Genomic DNA, 27,765 nt, shown 5'->3' with positions numbered 1-27,765 from the left:
CCATCTCCCCTATGACTAACTAGGGTGGGAAACTTAAAAGAAAATAGCAGGATATCATAAGGAAAATATCAAGTGTGATAGCAAAGGGTCTTAATATTTGTCTCATTGTAAACATTTTAACATCTTGTTTTCACTTTGTCATTCTGTGGCACTGAGGGTTGCTTGATTTATGAAAACAAAAACAATTTAAATGATTTCAGCTTAAGGCTGCAACATAGCAACATGTTTTAAAAATGAAGAGGCCAGAATACTTTGTTTTTTATTGTATACAATGAGATGGGAACCCAAGAAGGAAATGTAAATGGACCAGGACATGAAACTGTTTAGCCTATAAAACCAAGAGGAGTCTGAAAGGATGTATAGGCCTAAATCTGGGAATATTCAAATGCTAGGATAAAAAAATACAAAACACAAGAAGAAAAAATTGTCAAAAGCAAGGGTGTAAAGCTCTTGCTGTCTAAATACCCTTTCCTTTTTCAACTGGCAAACTAAAAGATTGCTTTTACTTTTCTCAAAGTATTGTAATCGTCCAAAAATTCGATCTCGAGATCTTGATGAATCTCGATGTTTTAGACTCCACCGAGTCCAAAAATACTATTTTTGGAATTATGTCTGTGTGTGTGTGTGTGTGTATGTAAACTCGATAACTTAAGTATGCTTTCACTTAGGTCAACCAAAATTTGGCATGCAAGGTACAAAATGTAGATTTCTATCAACTTTTCAACTATTTCCGCTAACTGAAGTGGTACTTTTTTATTCATGCAGCTGCGGAGTCCGATTTGTTCAACTTTACTTTTATAATAACTGTTTAATAAATTACTGATTTGATTTGATTTGTTTTTGATTGTCCTTTAATGTACATAACATAAAAATATAATCATTGTCTTGTGGTTTACTCCATCCCCATATCTGAGTAAACGAGAAAGTCTAGAGAAGACAACTCCCGATTTTTTTGTATTCAGTTTATCCATATACTTGGACATGAAGTATACTTTATTACCATCTTAAAACTGTCTGAATGATGACATGTGTACATATCCAAAGTAAGTCTTCTGGTTATCCACACACAAGCATAGGGTGCTTGGGGAACACACAGTGGTGTGCAAAAGTACTTAATCCCCTTGACAGTCATCCTAATTTTCTATATGGCAAAAGATTTGTCCACATAATTATCCTTTTAGTATGTTAATGTGAACTCTTATGGTGTAACAATACATTTCCAAAGTCCAAATAAACCATTTTCTATAGATGTTTAACGGAAGAAGGACAAACTCCAAAGGTCGTATTTGCCTAAGTATTCAAGGCCTACACATTCATACTTTGTCAAGAACTCTTTCGCTATAATAACAGCCTTTGTTGTTTTGGGTATGTAAGTATGTCCCAGTTTTGCACATTGTTCTGGATGGATTCTTCCCCATTGTTCTTGGCAGAATTGATAGAGATTCTCTAGATTGGTGGAATGGCGCCTCTGGACAGCAGATTTCAAGTAATGCCACAGATTCTCAATAACGTTAAGATTAGGGCTTTGACTCGGCCATTCCAAAACATTCACCTTTCTGTTTTTCAGACATTCCAGGCTTCATTGCAGGGATTCAATTTCGATGCATCCTTTTAGTTTGGTCAATCAGCCTTCGGTTTCAGTATACTTCAAAATAACTTATAAAGAGGTTAACAAAATTATACATGTGTTTGTTTAAAAGAATAATCCACCTAAAAATAATATTTATTAAGTATATTACTTACCACCGTGTGGTTTGTAGTGATAGTCAAGACAAAATGTGCACCTTATGTTTTCATAGAGAATGGAGATAACAGACTTTCCAATAGAATGGACAACTATGGAGACCAATGGTGGACCATGGCAAACATTCTAAAATGTAGATGAACAAATCTCACATTACTTGTGTCGATACTAAAAGTGCAAAAACAATGAATGCAATTAATACAAAACGAGATGATTTACACAAGAAAGCAGTCATGTAGTTGTTACAATCAATGTAGTCTCATGAATTTACTGTTTTCAGTGCTAGTTCACTGCTAGTCTGAACAGAGGAGGACGAAAAACAGCTGTGCTAAATAGTCTTTACGTGTGTCTTATGTATGTTCTGAAAGGAAGTCTTCTATGCACCAGGAATATTCTGTGTCATCTTCACCACCCTGTGTAGTGCCCTGTGGCCCTGGGATGAGCTGGTGCCATACTAGGATGTTATAGAGATAATGAGTATGGACTCCACTGTACATCTGTAAAAGTCCATGGGCTTAGATGGAGGCAGATAAGGAATTAAAACTTTGGTGAGCCTTTTATATAAGAAAATATATTGCAAGTTTATTAGAAAATAAAATACTAGATATCGAAAAATTCTACCATTTTTGAGTAACTGAAAGCAATAAACATAAAATATTATATACTGTAAATATAAAAGTGTAAAGAGAGTGAAGCCTTGGCTCTGCCTTGACTACTGGGGCTTTCAAGCTAACAAGCAGCTTGTTTCAGGCAGTTTGGCATTGTTTGTGTTATTTTAACAAGAAAGTTAAACTTTTTACAAGATAAAACTTTTAATTCAAGCCTTTGGCAAATACACAGCTACGAGGGTAAAAAAAAAAAAGTAATACACATTATATTCATATCAGCAAAGCCCAACAAGTAATTAGAATACGACGAACAGGGCATTATCTCCATCCACTCATTTTCAGAGCCTTCTGCATCCTGTTTGGATGTAAAGAGGAATTCATGAGCACCTGCAGCCAAGCAGGATGAATGGGTTCATTAAATTGAACATGTTAAACTTAAAGATACAATTTAATCAATAATTCATTACAATGCCTCTTTTGGGATGTAGAAGGAAACTGAAGGAAATACATGAGAAAGACCTGAAAACTGAAACAGACGCTTATGTATCATATGGCAGCAAATTTGCGGTGGCCTGAATTTTTATAATTTCTTAACAAGGAAATAAAAAGATGTTTTAATTATATTACAGCCACTTTATATACTTTATACTAAAAATATTATTTTAATCCTGATTTTGACAACAACTCAATGGGATCGATGTAAAGTATGCTTACTACACCACTGGAATCAGAAATGGCCACTAATCAGAGTGTGTACATGTTTTGTATACCCACTCTGATTAGTTGACACAACATATTGCATCTTAGTTATAAATAGCTAATTATGTCTATTTTATTGTACATACATTGTCTATAAAAAGTATTCACCTCCCTGGACGTTTTCACATTTTTTATTATACAATGTGGAATTACAGTGGATTTAATTTGGCTTTTTCGACACCGATCAACAAAATGTCAAAGTGAAAACAGATCTCTGCAAAGTGGTTAATTACAAATGTAAAACACAAAAGAGTTAATCTCATAAGTATTCAAGTTAGTGTTGACTTCTATTCTTGGACTATTCTTGCTCTTTTGATTTTTAGATTTCAAATTGGTACTTTTATGGTCCTTTTTACTCGTATTTTGCTTTTTTCCTTTTGTTTTCTTTCTATTTATTTATTGTTTCCTGAATTCTAAATAAGGATTTCAGTGGTGATAAGGAAGCCTAAAATGGGGGACATCCGTTGTGGTAAAACGTAAACAGATTAGAAAGTTTTTATTGAAGTGAGATACAATAAAACCGACTTTAAATTCAGGTTTACCGTGTGCCAAAACCCCGGAGTTCCAATGATATAATAGAATTTGTCTCACAAGTCAGAGGTTTTTATGTTTCCTCTTCCTTGTGGGATGTTGTTGTCTATTTGAGGACATTTAAAGATACATTTTGAACTTTAAAGGCCACAGCCCCAGTATATTGCCTTTGCAGGCCGAAGTCTGCCAGTGATAGTCTTTGGTTTTGTGATGTAGCAGCACAAGCGGTGTGACTCCTCCAAAATATAATCACCAAGAAGCTCCATATTCTAATCAGCCTACTCAGATAAGGATACTCTCAAAAATGTCTGAGTTCCTACCTTACTGGCTGGCTTCGGCCTACACCCGACCAAATGGGCTTTGGCTTCAAAAGTTCGAAAATATATATGTAATCTTCACAAAATATAGCCCAGTTGCTGTTATGAAACTTGACAGCTCCCAAGCACAAAGTCCTGAAATATCCCAGAAATGCCCACTATATTGGGGAACCATCAAACCTGGTTAGCAAATCGGGCAAACAAAGAATCTTTAAAAACGAAATATTTATTCTTTAATAGTGAACAAAACATCATAGTGCTCTAAACAAAAGCTAAGCTCTGTAGAGTACAAAAGGCAAAAACGATTTGCCAGCAAAGGCAATCCAAGGCAAGCAAAGTCCCAATGTGAGATCCAGAGTGCTTATGAAAAGAGCAAAAAGATGAAAAATCTAATAACAAAAGCACAGAACTAATCACAATGAGGCACTCACCAACTCTCAAGCACATTCGAAGGAAGCACAAAAAACTATGGGTTGTCCCCGAGCTTGTAGTGCTGACGGCAGTAACTTGCTGTTATAGTGAGGTGGCCTCGCCACTTGAAGTAATGACCCACAAAACAGAAAATAACAAACACAAGTAACAGTAACATGAATCAAAGGTTCATAATTAATAAAAAACACATAAAACAAGAATTTGAACCCCAGCCAAGGGTGAAATCCTGGTTGAAATACAACAATCCCCACCTGAGGGAGGATGCCTGTAAACCTCTGGATTATGGTTGAAAAGGCAATCTTTATAAAAGGGGGAATATAGTTACAAAAATCAGAAAATGTAACACAATGTTTCAAAAGAGTTGAAAAGAGAGAAAAGGAGTTGTCAGCAGTGCAATACCAGAGCAAAGGAGCCCTAATACAAGAAACAAAATCCGTAGACAGAAACAAAAAGAGCTAAAGAAATCAGAAAATCCAATGACAATAGCAATACTTACAGATACACCAACACTCCACCAAAATGCATTCAGTGAATTGCAAGGGACTGCATTTCCCACAATCCCTTTTGTGGGACATGGGGGTGGTCACTAGCAGTAATGTACTGATGGCCCCACCCTTTGGGGAAATCTATCTGTAAAATACAAGGAACATAGTAGACCATCTGTTCACATGCTGAAGTATAAGAATAAATAAATAACATAAAAATGATAGTTAAAATTAGGTTAGACTAGATTAATTTTTTAATCCCATAGGGAAATTCAAATACATAATGTGACAAAAAATAAATCGCAATAATAGCCTAAATGATAGTAATTATAGAATAAAATAGACATCAAAAAGGGATTTACATATTAGCCAGGGAAGGAAGCTTGGCTAAAATTTGACGGTTGGAGGCTGGCTGCCTGGGGTGAGGCCATATCCAAAGAGGCTAGAGAAGTTCCTGTGCTGTTCATTAGATCTTTCAAGAGGCATTACACCACTCCAACCACTTAGTGATAATAGGATACTCAGTGAACCAATGAACATGACCTCCGTGGTAGTAATGAAACCCATTTTACATTTATTCACATTCTTTTATCTGGGTTGTAAAATGAGAGTCGTTATACATTAAATGGCCTTGCTCCTTGTTCAACTTTCTCCCACTTTCAGACCAGCATGGCATTTGTCCCCTTTGAAAACATGTCTTATTGTCCTTGTAAGATTACCTTGTCCTTTTATTAGCAGGGTTTAGCTTTTTGGACATCTGCTGGCCTGTGCTAGGTGTCCTGTACTGCATGGTCCTGGTTGAGAAGAACAGGCTTTTGGGCAACGGAACGTCCCCTCCACTTCCCTGCTCTCCTGGAGGCTTTAGCAGGAGTGGGTGGAGTGAACTGTGACAGGATAAGGAAGCTATAATTAAAGAATTTGTAAATTGTCGACTGTATAGTGAATGTGCAGCAATTATGGATTAGTCATCAGAGTAATGAGTTGAGCAGAGCCTGTTTTTATTCACTTTTATGACTCTGGGATAATTTGCATTTTTTTTCTTCTCAGTTCAAAAATTTTACACTCGGTTACAAAATAGCGTGTATACTTCTTTTGGTGGAAATAGTTCTGCAATAACTTCACTCCCATGATTAATGACACAAAAAAGGGTTGAATCCAATTATTTATTATAAAAATAGATTTCTAAAATGCTAAAACCAATTAGCTTCATCGCTGGCTCATGTAATGCACTGTCAAGAAATATGACAAAACTCTGCCATTAATTGCATTATATAATTTATATACTCCTCAGCTTCTGCATCTGAAATAGATTTCATTTTTTTTGTTTAATTCAGTTATAAAAAGAAAGCATTCTGAGAGGAAGCTTCATCATGAAAGAACACAAAAAGGGAGCCATATCACAGCATGAGTATAATAAGCTGTCAAACACACCTGCACTTCTCAGTGTAGAAAAATATGCTGGGGAAAAGAAAGAGGGGGAAAAAAATAAAAGGAACAAAACGAGGCAACCAGCAGCAACACATGGCTTTCTCATAATTATTTATTTTGTAAATGTTGACATGCAATTAAGCTTGCGTACCTCTAACATTACCTCTAAATCTCCTTTTTATATTCCATGCAGGAACTTCAGTCATACAAGTGACAGCCACAGATGCTGATGATCCAAGCTTTGGGAATGGTGCCAAGATCATCTACAGTATCCTCAAGGAGCAGCCATACTTCTCGGTGGAACCAAAGACAGGTATTTCAATTAAAAAGATGCTTCTGTTCTTTTACATTTCTGCAAGTTTTAAGCTATCATCAGTTAGTAAAACAGTACACTTTGCATACATACAAGGCTTCACTTACAAAAGAGCGCTGCCCACTGGAATTCGCCTTTATTTGAAGGCTGTAAGGAGAAATTAGAAAAGAGCCAGTGATGGGTGACAGGAGACAACAAAACATTGAAAAGCAGTGACTGAGACCGAAACAAAAATGGTTGCACTTGTATGGGATGCCGTCACCCAGAGGGATTGATTTAAGGTCATACATCATAAAATGTTTTAATTAAATTAGCTGTGTAGGAGTTTTGTTTAACATCATTAATACTGTCATTACTTCTGTTTTTCCTGTATGCCGTGATAGACAGATAGACAGATAGATAGATAGATACTTTATTAATCCTCAAGGGGAAATTCACATACTCCTGCAGCAGCATACTGATAAAAATAATATTAATTAAAGAGTGATAAAAATGCAATGCAAGTTAAAAAATGCAAGGTGGAGAGTGCGAGGCAGGTATAACAGTCTATAATCTTGTAAAGTGTTAACGTTTACCCCCCGGGTGGAATTGAAGAGTCGCATAGTGTGGGGTCTCCTCAGTCTGTCGCTGAAGCTGCTCCTCTGTCTGGAGATGATCCTGCTCAGTTGATGCAGTGGATTCTCCATGATTGACAGGAGCCTGCTCAGCGCCCGTCGCTCTGCCACAGATGTCAAACTATCCAGCTCTGTGCCTACAATAGAGCCTTCCTTCCTCACCAGTTTGTCCAAGCGTGAGACATCCTCCTTCTTTATGCTGCCTCTCCAGTACACCACCGCGTAGAAGAGGGCGCTCGCCACAACCGTCTTATTGCAGATGTTGAAGGACGCCAGCCTTCTAAGGAAGTATAGTCGGCTCTGACCTTTCTTACACAGAGCATCAGTATTGGCAGTCCAGTCCAGTTTATCATCCAGTTGCACTCCCAGGTATTTATAAGTCTGCACCCTCTGCACACAGTCACCTCTGATGATCACAGGGTCTGGGAGTAGCCTGGGCCTCCTAAAATCCACCACCAGCACCTTGATGTTAACTGGTGTAAATGTCCTTAGATTCTTTGTGGACAAGGTGGTTGTTTATCAGAGCTCACATTGCACTGCCACCTCTTGACCCATCTGTCCCTTTGACTTGCTCTGCTGTCCTGACTCAGTTTGAGATGCTGTCTCTCTCCACCCTGGCTGAAATACAGTGGCGTGCAAAAGTATTTAATCCCCTTGAAAGTCATCCTAATTTTCTGCATGACAAAAATTTGTACACATTTTTATCCGTTTCATGTGTGGTAGGCTACCTAGTAGGGCACTACAATATTAAGAAAACCTGGACTTGGCCTGTATTATTGCATGCAATAAGAGTTGTTTTAAAATCATGACCCAATGGTTATTCACTGCGTGGGGCCTGTTGTGGATCTAAGTAAGTCAACGGTTTTTCTGGAACCTTCATGTGGATTGGTCTTTTGGGAACCAAAAATGATTCCCATAAGGCGCCACTCTAAGGAACCGTTCTGGCACCTTTAAGAGTATACTAAATGTTGACTTGAAGGGGCGAATACTTACAAGGTCAAATATCTTGTGTTTTATATCTGTAATTAATTGAGATCTATTTTCACGTTGACTTTAAATAAACTTTTTCTGTTGATCAGAATCAAAAAGGCCAAATTACATCCACTGGGGTTCAATGTTGTATAATAATAAAATGTGAAAACTTCCTATGGGGTTAATGTTTTTATATTATTGTAAATATTTTAAGATTATGGCCACTAGGGGCATTCCAGCAGCCCAAACCTTACACACAACTACTGTATAGGCTCGCATATAAGTCGGGTCTTGAAACCCGAAAAAATCGATCATAAAATCCGACCCCGACTTATACGTCCATTCAAAAATGCACCACTTAATTTTTTTTTTACATTTTCTTGCCTCCTCCAATCTAACATCAGTTTCTCAGACTCAGCAAATTTTTCTGCAGCAGCACAGTTAACAATTTCTTTCTGCACTTCAACCACTTTTAATTTAAAACCAGCTTCATATTTTCAGCTGATCGAATGCTCCATTGTAGATCAGGGATGCTCTTACGATAAAGGTGTATGAGTGTGAGACACACAAATCAGTGCAAACGTTGCTTCTGAATAGTTTGGGTATGACTGTGTGGTCACGTAGGCACAATACATAGAAATAAAAAGTCAGTGTGCTCCATGGTTACTCTCTCAGGTGGGAGTAAGAATATCATAATCTCTTGGACCAATAGTGTGAGTTTTCCGCATTCGACTTATACAACTGACATTATAAAATACCTGAAATTATACGGTCAAATCAAGCCCCGACTTATCCACGGGATGACTTGAACACGAGTATATATGGTACACACATACACAGTCATGGGTTCAAATCCATTACAAGAATGTGTACCTTTTACCAGCTTCCTTCCTTTAGTGTCGTTGAAACTCTTGCACAACACTTGACAGCCTGATAATACCAACAGTCCCCCTCTTTGCTCCTTCCGTTTTTCTCTGCTTCTTCTAGGGAAGCGTTGTCAAGCTCCTCTCCCAACTTTGACTATCTTTTAACTCCAGACCCAGAAATATTTCATCAGTTGCATCCAGGAATCACTTCTTGGTCCAGGTGAGCTACAGTGGTCCTTGTAACATTACTCCCCAACAGCTCACCCTGGTGGCCACCGTAGAACTTGACAGGGCAGGCCCATAGGACCACAACTCCTATGCTGCCCTGCAGGTGTCCATAATGGGGTTCACCACCCAGTGTAAAGGGGTGTGCTCTGCCCATAGAAGGCAGTTGCCCACTGTACAGTCCTTCCCTCTTCCCAAGTCCAACCCCATGCTCTGCTCGGTGATTTTTAGAATGCCAGCCCTGTTGCACCTGCAGTAACACACCTTCCACACCCAGGCCCTGGCACAGAAGTGAAATGCTTTTATTCCTTCCCATATTAAGGCCTCCTGGCATGATAAGTGAGTGGGGTCCACACTAGCTGGGGTGCCAGCTCATCCCACACAATATCCATTAGTAAATAAAATTTCCAAATTAATTGACTGGCCCAGATGATCAGGATTAACAAGAACGCCTTTGTTCTGTTTACTCAAAGCAGCACACACTTTGTGGCCAAGGGCATAGACAGAGAAGAACAACCCAGAGCCGGAAAATGGAGTGTCACTGATAAAATAAAAATAGTTACATTACCTGTTAAATGACCTCATTTAAAATATGTTGTACGAGAAACAGAGTCCCTTAATGGCCAGTATTCCCTGAATTGAACATGTGACTGACTTAATAATGAGCAACAGATAAATCAGGATAACCCATAAGATGGATACGCTGTACGGCAGAACCTCTTGATTCCGATCCCAGCAATCACCAAAAATAGACAAAAAAAAAAAAAAACACCAATGAATGTAGCATTAACAAAAAAAAAAAAAAAATTAATTTCAAAGAGGATCGATGCTTAAGCGTTATGAATAGGCTTCTTCTACAGCTAAGCTAATGCAATCTTATTGCGCTTTTTTTGCATCCAGGCTGTCACTCGAGATGTTTTTTATATATATGTATAAATATATATAAAAACATCTTGAGTATATATGATATATATATATATATATATATATATATATATATATATATATATATATATATATATATATATATATATATACTGTTTGCATCAATGAGAATGACCTTCAGCACTGGAAATGATAGGGATAATGTACCTTTTTCCATACTTTTTAAAAATGAAGCAGCAGGACAATCATATTTATTCAGGTCAAGTGAAGGGTACAGGTATCGACTGTCTAACAGATGGCTGAGAAAGCTGCTTTATTCTCCATCTTTCTATCCATACTGATCTAAACTCCATTGTAAAGCTGCAGTCTCTGTCCTTTTAAAAATATTCAGTCAGTCATTTTCTAACCTGCATGGGGGTGCTGGAGCCTGTCCCCCTCTAAAATGCTGTCTTGTGTAAAATATAGTAGGTTGCATGCAGCATAGCATTTAATAAACATCAAAGCATTCTGCTTTATAACTCCAAAGCTACTGTGATGAACTAGGGGTGCTAAGGCATGTATGTCCCAAACAGATGCTGTGAAAACCAGAGGGTGTGCAGCTTCCCAAACCCCAGACACAGCAGACATTGAGCCCAAGTCTAACACACAACACCTGTATTGAGCTGTGGGAAACGCTTTTCTCTCATTCCCCACAGTAGGACAGTACAGCACAGCACCAAACACAGTCCTTCTCTCTTTCTCTTTCCACCTCCACTCCTCCTTACAAGCTTTGCCCACCTTCTCCCAACTCTGTCTTCTTCAGTTGTGGCAATTGTCCCCTTTTATAGAACACCCGAAAGTGCTCCAGGTGTTCCACAATCTCCTTCCGGACAAACTTCCGGGTGTGATGGCAGCCCTTCAGAGGACTGCTCAGCCGATCTCCGTACACCCCCTGACGGTGGTGAAGGGCCTCCGGAGGGTTGAACTTCTCTGCTCTGTGGTACTGTAGCAAGCCAGGGGTACTGCCCTTTCAGTGGCGTAGCTCGGAGGGGATGGTCCGCTCCAAGCAGCACATTTTTGGGGACAGCATTATTGGCCAAAAGGCTCAGTACAATTCGTGTGTAAGCAGCAGGGTTCGGAAAAATATTACTCATGAATGAAAAAAGTAAAATTCTCTGATTTGTATCCACAAATGCTTCAAAAATAATTTTCAGACTGTCCTTCTGTGACGGCATCAGACACATCAGTTGAAATTTATGAGGAAATAACAAAAAATAAACATAAACATTACACCGATAATAATTTCTAGGAAGATAAACAACTCATTTACAATTTATAATTTTGTTTCGTTATCAATCCAAATGCGTTCTTGCTCTGTACAGAAAACATCCCCACCTATTACTTGTACACTAAACTTGTTCTGGTTTTCTCAGCCTAATTATATTAAACTAATAATTAGAACACAGCTTCTCTGTGCGTCTATACTATATTCTTGTCTAGTTGATGCTTATAAATAATTATATGTGAAAAGTTATTGTTGTTTCTCTATATATGAATAAATCTATGCAAAATTTACCTCTATATGTCATTTTAATTTTCTGTTTAAATAGGTTAATATATTCCAATATGTCGGAGGGCGGCAAATTGAAGCACTGTCCCGCTCCGAGCGGCACGAATTCAAGCTACGCCACTGTGCTCTCTGTCGTCTCAGGGAAAGTGTTGCTCTGTCCAAGTTCCTTTCCCCTGGTCCCTCTGTCATGGAGGTATCCCGGCCCGGCTGTCCATTACAATGCAAAAGCAACTCCAGTACTGCCTACTAGAGGGGGATATACCAACAAACCCTGGCTAGATGAATAGGCAAGCCCAAAAAGTTTATTAAAATAAAACGTTTTTATTCTTCACAAAATTGCTCTGTTGCACAATGAAGCTCAGTAGAACACAATGGCAAAATGGAGTTCCCTAAAAATGCAAGGCAAACACACAGAAGTTCTAAGGTGAAGTCAAAAAAACAACACAGAGGTCAGCCATCTAGAGAAATCAAAAAGCATAAGCACAGGATAAACACAAGAACTCATCGATACTCCCTAGAGCAGGGGTCGCCAACTCCGGTAATAGAGGACCACCGTGGCTGCAGGTTTACATTCTAACCCTTTTCTTAATGAGTGCCTTGTTTGTGCTGCTAATTAACTTCTTGTAAATTCATTTTAACTGACTTGTTTTTTTAAGATTTTTTCTCCTAAATGTCTTCATTATTCCTCTCAGTTGCTTCATTTCTTTCCATAAATGGCACCCAAACTAAAATGAAATGTTAAGTGAGGGAGCCAACAGCAGACCAGCTAAGTCAGGGCTTCAAACTCCAACTAGTTTCCCTCCAAACAGCTGCTTAATTAAGCTCCAATTCTTGTCATTAATTAAACCCGTTCTTTAATTCTGTGGCTTGTTGCTGCTCTCGTGGTGCATTTCTGAAATTGTTGATTTTCTCTTTCTAAGAACACCGTTAAAATGTTTTGAGGACCTGAGCAGATCAGCATTCCTGAGACCTTCACCTTTCTTTATTTTCAGATATTGTATGATGGACACCAGTTGTTTTGGCTCATTTTGTATCTCATTATTGTTTGGCTGCTAATTAAGTAAAAATAAACAAAAAATAAACATCAAAAACAGGCCACTCATTAAGAAAAGGGTGAGAATGAAAACCTGCAGCCACTGGTGGTCCTCCAGGACCAGAATTGGCAATCTCTGCCCTAGGAATAAATCCATACAGCAGAAGACCCTCTTGATTTATGAGGAGTTCCTCGTGGTTCATTTTGAGTGCTCTAGGAAGTTTTGGTGAGTTTTTGTGTTCCTGCCTATTGGGGGAACCAACCCCAAAACACATGGGTCGTAACACAGGATGTGCAAATACAAGATCAGAAACAAATAAATGGCACAAAAATGAACAACAGGAGACATGAAATAAGACTTTGAACCCCAGCCAGGGGAGTAACCCTGGCTGAAACATCACAGCTACATAATAGTGTGAATAGACATGTTCTTGTTGTGAACTAGGAGTCCCAAAAACACTTAAAAATGCTCACTAGAGGTGGGTATCACCATCAAAGCCTGTCTAGTAAGACACTCTGAAAAGTAAAATTTCTTCAATGCCATTTTATGGTTCTTTACTCAGCTCTGTGGCCCCTTGTCGAACCTTTGCTTGAATTAGCACCATTTCGTTCTGGGAAGGGTTCTTTGCATATCAAGTTGGTTCTTTGTGCTTTAAAAAACTTCCTAGTATGTCGAAACACAATGAAATCTTTAATGTATGGTAGGACATTAACAGATTAAGAAAAACTGAACTTATCCTCCTCTGTGTTTGTGGCATCAAGAGTCCTTTTAAAATCACAACCCATCGGTACTTCACAAATCTGTTACTACCTAAGGTATTTATTGTTTAAAGCCTGTTACAGGTGTAAATAAAAAAGAGTTCTTTCTGGAACCTTTGTGTTTGGGGTGGGTGTTTTGAGAAGCAAAAATAGTTCCCCTATTGCATTGCGCTGAAGAGCCATTCTGACACCTTTATTTTTAAGAGAGTATAATAAGTGTACAGTCTTTAAAAATAAAAGGTGTGAATGCTGGGGGTCGCTGTTGCCCCTTTAAACCCAACAGACAGACACTCAGGACACCAGGTAAAAGCACCACAGTTTTCTTCTAGCACAGCCACCAAAACACAATCAAATAACAGAATAATTATAATTCTCTTCTCCTCCGCACCACTCAGCAAGCTTCATCCACCAACCACCCGACTCTGTCTCCCTTGCTAGGTTTTCAGAAGTCCTTTATATATGGTCTGACCGGAAGGTGCTTCCGTCCTTCTGTCCACATGACTTGCCAGCACTTCCAGGTCATATGGTGAACTTGAGTTTCTTGTTAGCCCAGCAGTACTTCTGGACTCCCATTCTCATGACTTGATAGTATTTCCGGGCTATTAAGGAAATAAGAGTCCCATGGTCTTCTCACAGCGTCTCCTTTCGGTGCCCATGGTACCCAGCAGGGCTGCGATACCGAACTCCAAAGTCCATGATGCTCTGCGGGAATCTGGGGCACTGTTAAGCTGTAGGGAAGCTGCCATCTACCACTTTGAGGGAGGCAGTGTCCAAACGTAACTTCCACTCCCCAATCCTTCCATCCTTGGGGTGTCCCAGCCGGGCTGAGCTGCAGGCCGACCCTTACAAAGGTTTTATTCTTCATAAAACAGCTAATAACAAAAATGAAATCTCTGCTAGAAACACAAAAGGCAAAAAGATGTTGTAATATCAAAGGAAATCCAAAGCAAACCAGCCCAAATACAGATATTCAAAGAATCACCAAAATGTAAAGCAAAGCGGCCAAAAATCCAGAAAACCTTTAAATCACTTAAACACAAGTAAACTCAACACTCCCATGCACCTTCAAAATGAGCAACCAGGAACTATGGGAGACCCTTTGGATTTATAGGTTGGAGGGCAGTTTTGGATGTGATTGGCAGGTGGCCCCGCCTCCTAGGGGACCACCCACAAAACACACGGAACATAACATACATAAACAAACTCAAAAACAAAGAATAATGCACATAATACAAATCAAAGAACCAAAAAAGAGACATAAAGCATGTATTTGAACCTGAGCCAGTGGAGGAACCCTGGCTTAGATATGAAGGTTCTATTGTGTTATTGGATCACCTGTTACATGCACTGAACAAGAAAGCTACAAGCTAACCTGTTTTGTTTCTTTATTAATGGTGTATAGGAAGAAATGTCTGAACCAGTCATGTAACTGTTACCTGTAACCTCTTACCTGTGTCACTGTCCGTATTGCACCCCACATATTGAACTCTAGAGAACCTCTAATGGTAGGCTGCATGCTGACAGGGGATATCATTTAGTTTTACTCCATTACTTCAACCCACTTTACAACCAATAGAGGACTTCACAAAACATTCTTTGTGCTAAAGAAACTCCAGCTAGACAAGGAATGGACAATCTAGGTCCTCAGTTACACTAATAGTTATCAGACAGACATAATTATTTAAGCTTTTGTTTCAAAATGTATTTATTTGCATCAAAACAACTAGCAGCAGATATAAACATTGCAAATAATTAGACAACCTTGCTGGATTCATGTAGTCTTGATGCAGTCTCAGATTACAGTTCCCAAATGGCCCAGTTCCTTTGTTACTGATTATACATCCTTAATCAAAAAGTAAAACGACAGATTTCTTGGCAGAGACGGAGATCCTTGGAAAGTGTCCAGCAACTAAGCAGATGAAAAGCTCCACTTAAATGTCAGTGGCTTCTCTCAACATGTCAGAAAGGCAACAAAACAACAACTGAACTAAAACTCAACTAAAAAGTGAACCGAAAAACTAAAGTGTTTTTCAAAAAGCTCTTCTAAAAGGCAGCTACTCTATTCCCCTTTTTACCCAAAGTGAGCAGACTCTCAAAACGCAAGAAAGTTATCACTCAAGCTCAAGGTTAATTCCCATGGGAGTACAAAGCTGTATTAACCTGCAAACAGACTGGCTATACAAAACATTCCAAGAACTGACTTTGTGTTTCTGCTTTCCCAGAATACAATTTTCTTCTCTTCAGTTTGACAGTTCTTTTTGGCCTTGGCCATTTATCTGAAATCTCTCAGTTGAAAAGGTAAAAAGGTGACACAAACATAATGAAACAAGATTGCAAGCCTCAAAATATCCTAAATCAGACAGCACTCACGAGGTCTGGAACCCAAAAGCAGACTTCACCTTAGGAAGCCTGACCCCAAACTCAACAGGTAGAAGTAAATGCCTGTAGAGGCCCAAATGGGGTTCGGACTTTAAATTTTAATAAATATAATTTAAATATCCCAAATGTACAAAAATATCATGCAAGGCAGAAGAAACTGTAAAATCTCTTGCTTTAAGGACAAGGCCAACAAAGAATCTTTATGAATAAAGAATTTTTAACAAAAAATAAAAAAGATCAAAAATGGAAATGGGTAAAATAAGGGCAAAAAGGATTTGCCTAACAAGGCAATTAAAAACACACAAGTCTAAATGCAAAATTTAATTATAATTATTACTAATTATTACTGTAATGCTCCTCTCCACTATGACTAACAACATTTGAGATGCATTTGCTTACATTTCTATTATTCTAATTGGAGCACAGGCAGATGAAGTAACATGTTCTTGGTCATACAATGTCAGTTGTGGAATTTGAGGCCACAACCTCAGGGCTTAAAGTCCGTGGTCTTCCCCATACCACTAGAAGTCCATGGGATTTGAAGTCTGAGGCCTTCATCACACCATTTCTTCTTTCTTCTTCCTCTACATCTCTTCCCACGTCTATGTGGGGTCGATGTGCTTGATGAACCTTCTCCAAACAGCTCGGTCCTGCACCTTTTCCTCAGTAAGGCCTTTTACTTAATCCATCAATCTCTGGTATGGCCTCCTTTGCTTTCTCTCTTCCTCTGCACTTCCACTCCCATCACTCTTTTACCCACATATCCATTGACTCCCCTCGTCACATGTCCATACAACTTCAACTAACTTTCCTGTACAGTGGAACCTCTAGATACGAGTTTAATTTGTTCCAGCACTAAGCTTGTATAGCGAATTTCTTGTATCTAGAACAAAACTTCCCCATTGAAAATAATGGAAATCCAGTTGATCCGTTCCGCACCCCCAAAAATATCAACATAAAAATCAATTTTCCTAACAAATAACACTGATAAATAAGTGTGGATACACTTTGTCTGCTGAGCGTCATGTGATCATAACTGAGCTGATGGTTCTCTCTCGTGCGCGTCTCACTCTCCTTATCTCTCTTGCTCGCTCGTGTGCCCCTCTCTCTCTCTCCTTATCTCTCTTGCTCGCTCGCGCGCCCTTCTCTCTCTCTATCCTTATCTCCCTTGCTCGCTCACTCGCATGCTTCTCTCTATCTCCTCTTCAGGGTAGAGAAAAGCCAAGCAAAATGACCCCTTTTATTGGCTAACTACAAAGATTACAATATGCAAGCTTTCGAGGCAACTCAGGCCCCTTCTTCAGGCAAGATGTAATCAAAGCTTGCATATTGTAATCTTTTTAGGTAGCCAATAAAAGGGGTCATTTTGCTTGGCTTTTCTCTACATTCATAATGGCTAACACAGTACAACACCCTAGTACTCCTCTTGAGGGCAATCGTCTCCTATTCTCCATCTGCATGTCCGCAATATTTTTGGATACGCTTATACGGCGAACTGCTACAGCGAAACAATGTAATCACAAGCGCACAGATGCGTAGATCCTCACGCTACGGGAGAACAAGGAACACTGAGTGAGCTGACGGGCTGGCAGCGTCAGCTTGGGTGAATCCCCGAGTCGAGGCGGATTGGGAAACGCGTCACACATAACCACAGCCTGGCTCGTGGCTCGTTACGCGAGCCAATGCTCGTATTTAGATCCGAATTTTTCGCTCATACTTTCCTCTTATCTTGAATTTCTCGTATACAGAGGTGATTGTATCTAGAGGTTCCACTGTACTTTCTTAGGTATTCTCTTCCACTTTTGTTGTACCTCTGATGGTCTCACTTCTTATTCTGTCCTTTTTTATAACTCCACACATCCATGTCAACATTCTCATTTCTGCCACATCCAACTTCTTCTCCTGCACTCCCTTTACTGCTCATATCTCAGCTCCATACATCATTTCTGGCCTTTCCACTATCTTAACACTAGAATTACCAAAGCCTACGAAAAAATCTTGTAGATCTGTCCCACCTTAAATCCCTTCACACCTCTCCATCAGTGTCTTTTGTCTTGTAAATGTGTCGATAAGCCCAAGCAGCAAGCAGCCTGCTATCACATCCCCCCACTGCCATACAGTTTTCTCAGCTCAAGTCTGTTTACCTGCATGTCAGTTGCTTAGAGTTGTATAGAGTGAGAAGTCAAGCAAAATGACACCTTTTATAAATACTAGATCGTTATTTGGAACACATGCATTTCATTCCCCCCCTGGAACAAATAAAGTTACGTCTATCTATCTATCTATCTATCTATCTATCTATCTATCTATCTATCTATCTATCTATCTATCTATCTATCTATCTATCTATCTATCTATTATATAGTGCCTTTTTTATATCTATATATTGTGGCGGACGGCCAAAGAGGAGAAAAATGGAGGAAAGCAGCTACTTAGGGATACTTCCTTCCCCAAGACACGAGTTGGTGATGCCCCTGCAGCATGACGGTTCCCCAGTTTCCTGCAGGGCACAATGGAATTTGGAGTTTGGCTTCTCAGCCTTGCCAGATGCTGTGGGTGCCTCCAGGAGATACTGCAGGGGGACTTGGAGACTCATATCTTTTCCATAGCCCAGAAGTACTATCAAGTCACGGGGGCAGAAGTTCCAAAGTACAGGAATGTCACATGGACAGAAGAACCAAAGCACTTCCAGGTCAAGAACTATATAAAGGACTGTTGGAGACCCAACAAGCGGAGTTGGCATGTAGTTGGACAGAGCTTGCTGGGAGGTGTGGAGGAGAGATTTGTGCTGGTTGATGGTATTTATTATTATTGTATTGCCTGTTTATGGTGACGGAGGTGCTTCAGGGCACTACAACAAAATTATTAAAAACCTTTTTGCTGATTTTACCCTGTGTTCAGTGTGTCTGGCAGTTGGGTTGAAAGAGGCAACAGTGACTTCTAGCATCTGAAACTGTCTATCTGTCTATAAGTTATATACAGTAGTTCCTTTATAATCTATCTATCTATCTATCTATCTATCTATCTATCTATCTATCTATCTATCTATCTATCTATCTATCTATCTATCAACAGCAGGTGTTAAACTAAATTATGACATTCAACCTGTTATTTGTTTTTGCTATATCAGGATTGCTGATGTTTTCGCAAATTCAAATATACTCATGAAGGACTTGAAAATCCATATGTGTAATCGAAATTCTGTTTTTCAGGTATTATTTTTACACTTTCACCTGATATGGACAGAGAAATAAAAGACCAATACTTGGTAATCATACAAGCAAAAGACATGGCTGGACAGAGTGGTGGTTTCTCTGTGACGACAACCGTGACAATTAACTTGTCTGATATTAATGACAATAGTCCAAAATTCCGAGAGAGTAAGTATTTTTTTTAATGTTTCTTTTTAACAACACATTGTCCTTTTCCTTTTCACATTTATAGCCATTGATGGAAATGTAGCTTTGGAAATAACAAAAATGGGTAACATCAAATGTGGGCACTGTAAAACAAAGTTTTTTATTTACTTTTAAAGGTAAACTTATTTTTCCTATAAGAAGTTCAGAAATACTGAGAAACATATTTAGAAAAATACCTAAATAATCTTAATAGTGCATTAGTTAGCACTGCCACTTGAAAGATGGAGCATCCTTGGTCTGAGTCACACTTTGTGTGACCTGAAGTGGGCATTGCAGCATGCCAGACCCCCAGACACAACTTCACAGCACAGTTCTGGGTTCAAATAAAAGATGTTTATTTCAGACAATACCTCCTCAGGGATTCAGTTTCCTTCCTTCTAGACGGCATATCGAGTAATAAGTTTCTCCTTTTACAACTTCCATGCAGTCTTATCCACATCCTCCCATCTCTGACCACTCATTTTAGGCCAGACCCATGAATACTTCCAGTGTCAAGGAGGAAGTACTTCCAGGTCAGGGGGAAGCTCCTGAAAGTAGGGACAGCCCTACCCAGCAGTAACCCTGGTCAGTGCCCAGAGAATCCACGAATGGGCATACTGGCCCAGGAATTCTGCCCTCCAGTGGGTTGGGGTGATCATGTACTTTTTGAAGTTCCCCACCTTTCCATTCACTACACTGGCCTCCCTGACAGTTCAGCGCTGCCGTTCATTGCACTCATCAATCTGGATAGACATTTGAATAGCATGGACGAGTCTGATGGGCAGATTTTCTAATGTATGAAGTTTGTACATTCTCTCTATACGTATCTGGGTGGTTTTATACTCTGACAATAAAATAGAAGAACATGAGTCTCAATGAAGTGCTGTAGCAATCATATGCTTTGCAGACAAGTTCACTATTGTACTAAACTTTTGATTTAAGAAATTAGAATCTGGGGACAGAACAAGTTCGAATAAAACAAATCAATATTATAACCAGTCAAAATCTAATAAGGCTAAGAATGTGAAGCTATACTTATCATCAAGAAATGGAGCATCTAGAAGTTCACATAACCACAGCCAAGATGTCAGACCCCACAAGATTTTCTAACACAGAAAGACTTTTAAAAAGCAATAATAACACTAGAGTTCTAGGGTGAATCCACAAGCTTGGACAAACCGGAAGTGCCATGGACTCACCTTTACGCCTCTTAAACTATGACGCCACACAGTCGTGACCCCAGATGTCACCTGTAACAATCATACTGGGACCATCCACTCTAAAGTCCCAAAATTGTGGTGCCCACAGACAAAATGAGATGGAGCCAATTAACAGCAAAAAACAAATAACTAACATCATGTAAGATGTATTGAAACACAAATATATGTGACCTTTGGAATTCTGGGTTTCAAAACCCTCAAAACTATGTATAAACTAGCCACCCTACCTGACAGGTAACAGAATAATTAAAACTATTTGCCATCTCTTCCCATATGTGTACCTTCAGCATCATTGCTCTGTATTCACATATGTCTGAACATCTCGTCACCGCCACCCCATCTCTCAAGCGCATTCCCGTAAAGCCTGCGTCTCAGACTCTGACATTATTTTCTAGGTGCCGTTACTGCCTCCTGTCCAATTTTATACTTGCTGTCTTACAAGGCAACTCTCTTAGCATGCCTCATACATCTCCTTGTGCATCTTTCTCTTTCATTACGTCTCCAAAGCCAAACTGAGCAATCAAATTTCTCTGAGGGGCTTCACTCATAGACCTTAGTGGTTTATTATACTGTATACAGAGAATGATTGTTTTCTGAGTTCCAGAAACCATTGTGAACTTTGACCCGGACACAGACAGACGGACATCTTTGTTACCACCACACACTGTTTATTTACAATAATATTTACAATAATCACGTGCACAAACCCCAGTGCCTCCAGCACCGATTCCCCCAATGTCCAGGCCACACAGTCCTGTGCCTCTTTTCCTCCTGGCCGCCTCCAGTCTTCACTCCAGCTCTGTCCTCTTCCACCCGACTTCCACTAATGACCGGAGGGAGGCGGCCCCTTTTATAGGAACCCGGATGGGCTCCAGCTGCTTCCCGGCAATCTCCTGCGGACACACCGCCCTGGTGTGGCGGAAGTGCCGGGCTCCCGGGATAATAAGACACTGGGGCGCCGCCTGACAGTGGCCACGGGCCCCTACAGGGCTGGGCTTCCAAGCCCTCTACCCGAGGCCTCCAGGATAACCAGGACGGACGCCCCCTCTCGGTCTGGAGGAGGCACAAGCCCTCCTCTGGTCCTCTTGGGCGTCTCGGCCGGGGACCACACAGGATATACCGGCATCGGGGTGCTGCCTGGCGGTGGCCACGGGTCCCTACAGGGCTGGGCTTCCAAGCCCTTTACCCGAGGCCCCCAACATAACCAGGACGGACGCCCCCTCGCGGTCTGGAGGAGGCACAAGCCCTCCTCTCGTACTCCTGGGCGTCCCGGCTGGGCTTCAGCCCCAGCCCCAGCCGGGGACCACACCATATAGAAAATTAGCCCAACCATAACAAAAATACAAAATATTTATCGAACTAGAATTAAATACGTTAACATTCTCATATACATTTCTTGTACACCTAAATGAATACTCTAAGCAAAATATATTTTTGTTATGTGTTACTTACCCAACGTAGTGTGAGGAGATGACAGAGAAAAAAATTTTGTTTCATGTTTTTAAACAGAATGAGATAAAAACTTTTATGATATTGTAGAACCCAATGGTGACCAGTCAATTGATAAACTGAAAAATGGGAGTATGAGGAGTCGCCCTTTGTGTGGTGCAACAGCAGATATATATGTTGTCCAGCTTGGATATGATGTAATTACAGTTGAAGAAAAAGGATTTATTTGGCAGTATTTAAAAGAGCAGTTTCTTCAATTTCAAAAAAGAGTACATAAAGAAATATTGTATTTGTTACTTAATAAGAGCTAAAGGAGCAGAGTGTAAGACATAGACAAACCCTAGTGCGGTCCCCAGGGGCACTGCAGCTCCCCAATCTCTTGGCACAAAAGCCTGGACACAAATTTGCCAATGACTAAAGTGTTTTATTGTGTGAAACCCTTACAAAGAAGTGTTTCCTACACCACAACCACACTCTAAATCAACACTCAGTAAACTCTGTCGTCTCTCCTCAGCTCCTCCAGTAAGCTTTGTCTTCCTCCTCCTGACTCTTGCTCCTGGAGCTGAGGCAAGCATGTAAAGCTCAGGTGTATTTCCAGTGTCCTTCTGGGTGAGGTCAGATGCTGACAAAGAAAGGATCGGTAGATGCTTTTGTGTACCCTGGCACCACCCATGGATCCCAACCGGGTCCTTTAGAAAGGAGTATCAGCCTTTAGCCCGGGGAGCTTGAAGTCAGGAGTGAAGCAGATGAAAGAGCTCTTCTGGAGTGGAGGAGAAGGAGGTCAAAGACAGGATGGTCAATAAGAGGCCTGGTAGAAGAGTTAAAGGAGCAGAGTGTAAGACAGACAATCCCTAATGTGGTCCCTGCAGCTCCCCAAACTCTTGACACAAAAGCCTGGATACAAGTTTGCCAATGAATAAAGTGCTGTATTGTGTGAAACCCTTACAAAAAAGTGTTTCCTACATCACAACCACACTCTAAATCAACACTCAGTAACTCTCTCCTCTGCTCCTCCAGCATGCTTTGTCTTCCTCCTTGATTTGAGGCAAGCAGCTCCTTTTATGTAAAGTCCAGGAGTATTTCCAGTGTCCTGAGACTGTGGCTTGGGAGTTTTCCGGGTGAGGTCAGATGCTGATAAAGAAATGATCGCTATTCCCTTCTGGGCACACTGGCGGCACCCATGGAGCTCAACAGGGCTGAGCCAACGATTTATAGATCCTAATGTGTTCTGTCGGAATCCATAGAGGTGATGTAACCTAAGGAAGCTGCCATCTAGCATGTTGGGGAAGACAATACCTTGAATAAATTGTCTTCCCCTGTCCTTCCATGCTACTGTTGTCCGTTGCCTGTTAAGGATCTCAAAACATCTCCGGCTGGGATGCTAGTCCTCATGTGACGTCTCTCACACTAGGAAGACAAGTCTTTGTTATTCGGTGGTTGTTCCCTCGTTCTGTTCACCTTTGATTCACATTACCCACACTAAAACAAACTTCTAACGCTTTGAATGCTTTCTTTTGTTCTGTACGTTCTGTTGGACTTGTGGTCTGCTATAAAGTGTGCCTTGTAGGTCACAATGTAGTAATCTTTTGGATTATTTACCAGTACATTATAGAATGTCAACAAATATACAAGAACTAATAAGAATACTTTATTTTTTGCTTTTAAGAGATGTACCGTTTTTTCAGTCCTGAAGACGCTCCTGTTGGTGCAATTATTGGACGAATTATGGCTGATGACAGTGACACAGGAGCAAACGCGGAAGTGAACTACACCATTAAGGAACTGGATAGCTTTGATACGTTTGATGTAATTAATGACCATAAAACTCAAGAAGGAATTATCATATTGAAACGGGTAAGGCAATTGATATTTAAAAGTTACATTTTTAGGATGGCACCATTTTCATTTAGTTGTAAAGGTTATGTTTCCTAGAGACACAAGTTCTGTTTTGCCTCACTGCATCACTGTGCCTTCACTGTAGATTGTTTCTAAAAAACAATAGAAGCCTTTCAATGTGATACCTACAGAAGACATGAACAGTCCATTTTTGACAAGACGTAATTTTTGATTAAGACAGAATAAGTGTGAAGCGGTGCTCCGTGAGAGGTAGAAGCGCTGTCATTGGCTGAACAGCTGGACGGTGAGCTGGCGAGAGAGGGAATGGGGTCATGGGAGACGATAGAAAGAAGGGATTCCATAATGTGCCAGACACCCTGAGAACTGTGGGTACAGCAAAATGTTAGTTCAGATCAGTGGGTACCTAAAGAGCTAACAGCTTGTGGAGATGTGGCGTACTGTGCTTGAGGGAATTCTCAGGGTCCTAATGAGAATGAGGCAAGAAAACAATAAACAGGCATGACCTCTCCTTTATGGATTTGACCATTTTTTCTTAATCTCTGAGGGGAAATTGACTTTTCACATTGATCCTTGGAGGTCATAGTGCAGGGTCAGCCATTGTACAGCAAAGGGAGTAATTTTCAGGTTAAGGGCTCAACAGAGTTGGATCATTTCTGTCAGTAACGGGATTTGAACTGGCAACCTTCTAGGTACAAGAGCAGATCAATAACCACGGTGGCAGCACACACAACACAACTTATTCATTGGCTTATTTATTGTTTATTTTATTTCTTATGGTGGATACTGTTTAATGAATTATTTTGTGATTTAATTCAAGAATTGCTCTGCACTTTGTTTAAGATAAGGAGGAATGCATGACAATGAGAGCATTAAGCACTTCATCCACCCATTGCTGTGTGCTATGTTTCCTCTTTGCCCAGCTCATCCTTGGACATGACTATCAAAGACAAGATATTTGGAAGCTGCAGGCATCTGGGTGTCACAACTCCTTTCAAAGACTTTATAGATTTGAGAGTCTTCTTCTTCTTCTTTCGGCTGCTCCAGTTAGGGGTTGCCACAGCAGATCATCTTCTTCCATATCTTCCTGTCCTCTCCATCTTGTTCTGTTACACCCATCACCTGCATGTCCTCTCTCACCACATCCATAAACATTTGCTTAGGCCTTCCTCTTTTACTCTTACCTGGCAGCTCTGTCCTTAGCATTCTTCTCCCAATATACTCAACATCTCTCCTCTCCACATGTCCAAACCAATGCAATCTCACCTCTCTGACTTTGTCTCCCAACTTTCCAACTTGAGCTGACCCTCTAATGTCCTCATTTGTAATCCTGTCCATCCTCGTCACACCCAATGCAAATCCTAGCATCTTTAACTCTGCCACCTCCAGCAGTGTGTCGCCTGCTTTCTGGTCAGTGCCACCGTCTCCAACCCATATAACATAGCTGGTCTCACTACCGTCCTGTAGACATTCCCTTTCACTCTTTCTGATCCCGTCTGTCACAAATTACTCCTGACACTCTTTTCCACCCATTCCACCCTGCCTGAACTCTCTTTTTCACCTCTCTTCCACAATCCCCATTACTCTGTACTGTTGATACCAAGTATTTAAACTCATCCACAGTCACCAGCTCTACTTCTTTCATCCTCACCATTCCACTGACCTCCATCTCATTCACACACATGTATTTAGTCTTGTTCTTAGTGCCCTTCATTCCTCTCCTCTCTAGATTATATCTCCACTTCTCCAGCGCCTCCTCAACCCGCTCCCTACTTTCACTACAGATCACAATGTCATCAGCAAACATCATAGTCCAAGGACTCCTGTCTAATCTCATCTGTCAACCTGTCCATCACCATTGCAAATAAGAAAAGGCTCAGAGCCGATCTCTGATGTAATCCCACCTCCACCTTGAATGCATCCGTCACTCCTACCACAGACCTCACCACTGTCACACTTCCCTCGTACATATCCTGTACAACTCTTACATACTTCTCTGCCACTCCCGACTTCCTCATACAATATCACAGCTCCTCTCGAGGCACCCTGTCATACACTTTTTCCAGGTCCCCAAAGGCACAATTCATCTTCTTCTGGCCTTCTCTATACTTCTCCATCAACACCCTCAGAGCAAACATTGCATCAGTGGTGCTCTTTCTTGGCATGAACCCATACTGCTGCTCACTAATCATCACCTCATTTCTTAAACTGGCATCCACTACTCTTTCCCATAACTTCATACTTTGGCTCATCAATTTTATCTCCCTGTAGTTACTGCTGTCCTGCACATCCCCCTTATTCTTAAATATCTGCACCAATACACTTCTTCTCCACTCCTCAAGCATCCTCTCACTTTCCAAGATTCCATTAAACAATGTGGTTAAAAACTCCACTGCCATCTCTCCTAAACACCTCCATGCCTCCACAGGTATGTCATCTGGACCAACAGCTTTTCCATTCTTCATCCTATTCATAGCTGTCCTTACTTCCTCCTTGGTAATCCCTTGCACTTTCTGATTCTCTATCTCCACATCATTCAACCTCTTCTCTCTCTCATTCTCTTCATTCATCAGCCTCTCAAAGTACTCTTTCCATCTGCTTAACACACTCTCCTCACTTGTGAGTACGTTTCCATCTTTATCCTTCATTACCCTAACCTCCTGCACATCTTTCCCTGCTCGGTCCCTCTGTCTAGCCAATCGGTACAGGTCCTTTTCTCACTCTTTAGTGTCCAACCTCTCATACAACTCATCATACACTTTTTCTTTAGCCTTCACCACCTCTCTTGTCACCTTTTGCCTTATCTCCTTGTACTCTTGTCTACTTTCTGCATCTCTCTGACTATCCCACTTCTTCTTTGCCATCCTCTTCCTCTGTATACTCTCCTATATCTCCTCATTCCACCACCAGGTTTCCTTTTTCTTCTTCCTCTGTCCAGATGTCACACAAGCACCCTTCTTGCTGTCACCCTTACTACATCTGCTGTAGTTTCCCAACTGTCTGGCAATTCTTCACTACCACCCAGTGCCTGTCTCACCTTCTCTCTAAACTTAACCTTGCAGTCTTCCTTTTTCAACTTCCACCATTTGATCCTTGGCTCTCTGCCCCCAATCTCTTCCTCTTCTTGATCTCCAACGTCATCCTACAGACCACCATCCTATGCTGCTTAACTACACTTTACCCTGCCACCACTTTGCAGTCTTCAATCTCCTTCAGATCAACTGTTCTGCATAGGATGTTCTCTGCCTGTGTGCATCTTCCTCCTCTCTTGTACGTAACCCTATGTTCCTCCCTCTTCTTAAAATACGTATTCACCACAGCCATGTCCATCCTTTTGGTAAAATCCACTATTCTCTGACCTTCTTCATTCCTCTCCTTGACACCATATCAACCCATCACCTCCTCATCTCCTCTGTTCCCTTCACCAACATGTCCATTTAAATCCGCTCCAATCACCACTCTCTCTCCCTTCGGTACACTCTTCACCACTTCATCCAACTCTCTCCAGAAATCTTCTTTCTCATCCATCGAACATCCAACTTGCGGGGCATATGCACTAACAACATTATTCATCACACCTCCAATTTCCAGCTTCATAATCATTACTCTGTCTGACACTCTTTTCACCTTCAGAACTAATTTGAGAGTGCAGAAACCAAATTTGGCAAAAGAGTTGCTCTGTCACATCTACTTGTTGAGGATTAAAATGATTTAAAAAAAAAAAAATTGTGTAATATATTTTTATATTTAATAATTCAAATTTGAAAAAATGATAAATTACATATGGAATTGTCATTTCAGTTTGTGACTCACTTAATCCAGACCAGGCTTGCAGTAGGGATGCTGGAGCCTATCCCAGATAACATTGGGCACCACGCAGGTACAAACCCTGTACAAGACGACATTACATTTCACAGCAAACACACACACACACACCAAACATAC

General features: G+C 40.5%; 1 protein-coding gene across 1 annotated transcript in view; it reads left to right on the top strand.

Moving 5' to 3' along the window:
* LOC120530070 (cadherin-7-like) overlaps positions 1 to 27,765 on the top strand; it is a 139,839-nt gene that overhangs the window by 51,088 nt on the left and 60,986 nt on the right. Inside the window, exons 5-7 of the mRNA XM_039754217.1 lie at positions 6,498 to 6,617; positions 19,112 to 19,279; positions 23,633 to 23,820. Of these exons, the coding sequence (XP_039610151.1) occupies positions 6,498 to 6,617; positions 19,112 to 19,279; positions 23,633 to 23,820 (476 nt within the window). The remainder of the gene's footprint in view (positions 1 to 6,497; positions 6,618 to 19,111; positions 19,280 to 23,632; positions 23,821 to 27,765) is intronic.

The sequence above is a fragment of the Polypterus senegalus genome, chromosome 5, assembly GCF_016835505.1.
Source record: "Polypterus senegalus isolate Bchr_013 chromosome 5, ASM1683550v1, whole genome shotgun sequence".
NCBI lineage: Eukaryota > Metazoa > Chordata > Cladistia > Polypteriformes > Polypteridae > Polypterus > Polypterus senegalus.
Note: the sequence above shows the minus strand (reverse complement) of the source record. Positions and strands in the feature narration are given on the sequence as shown.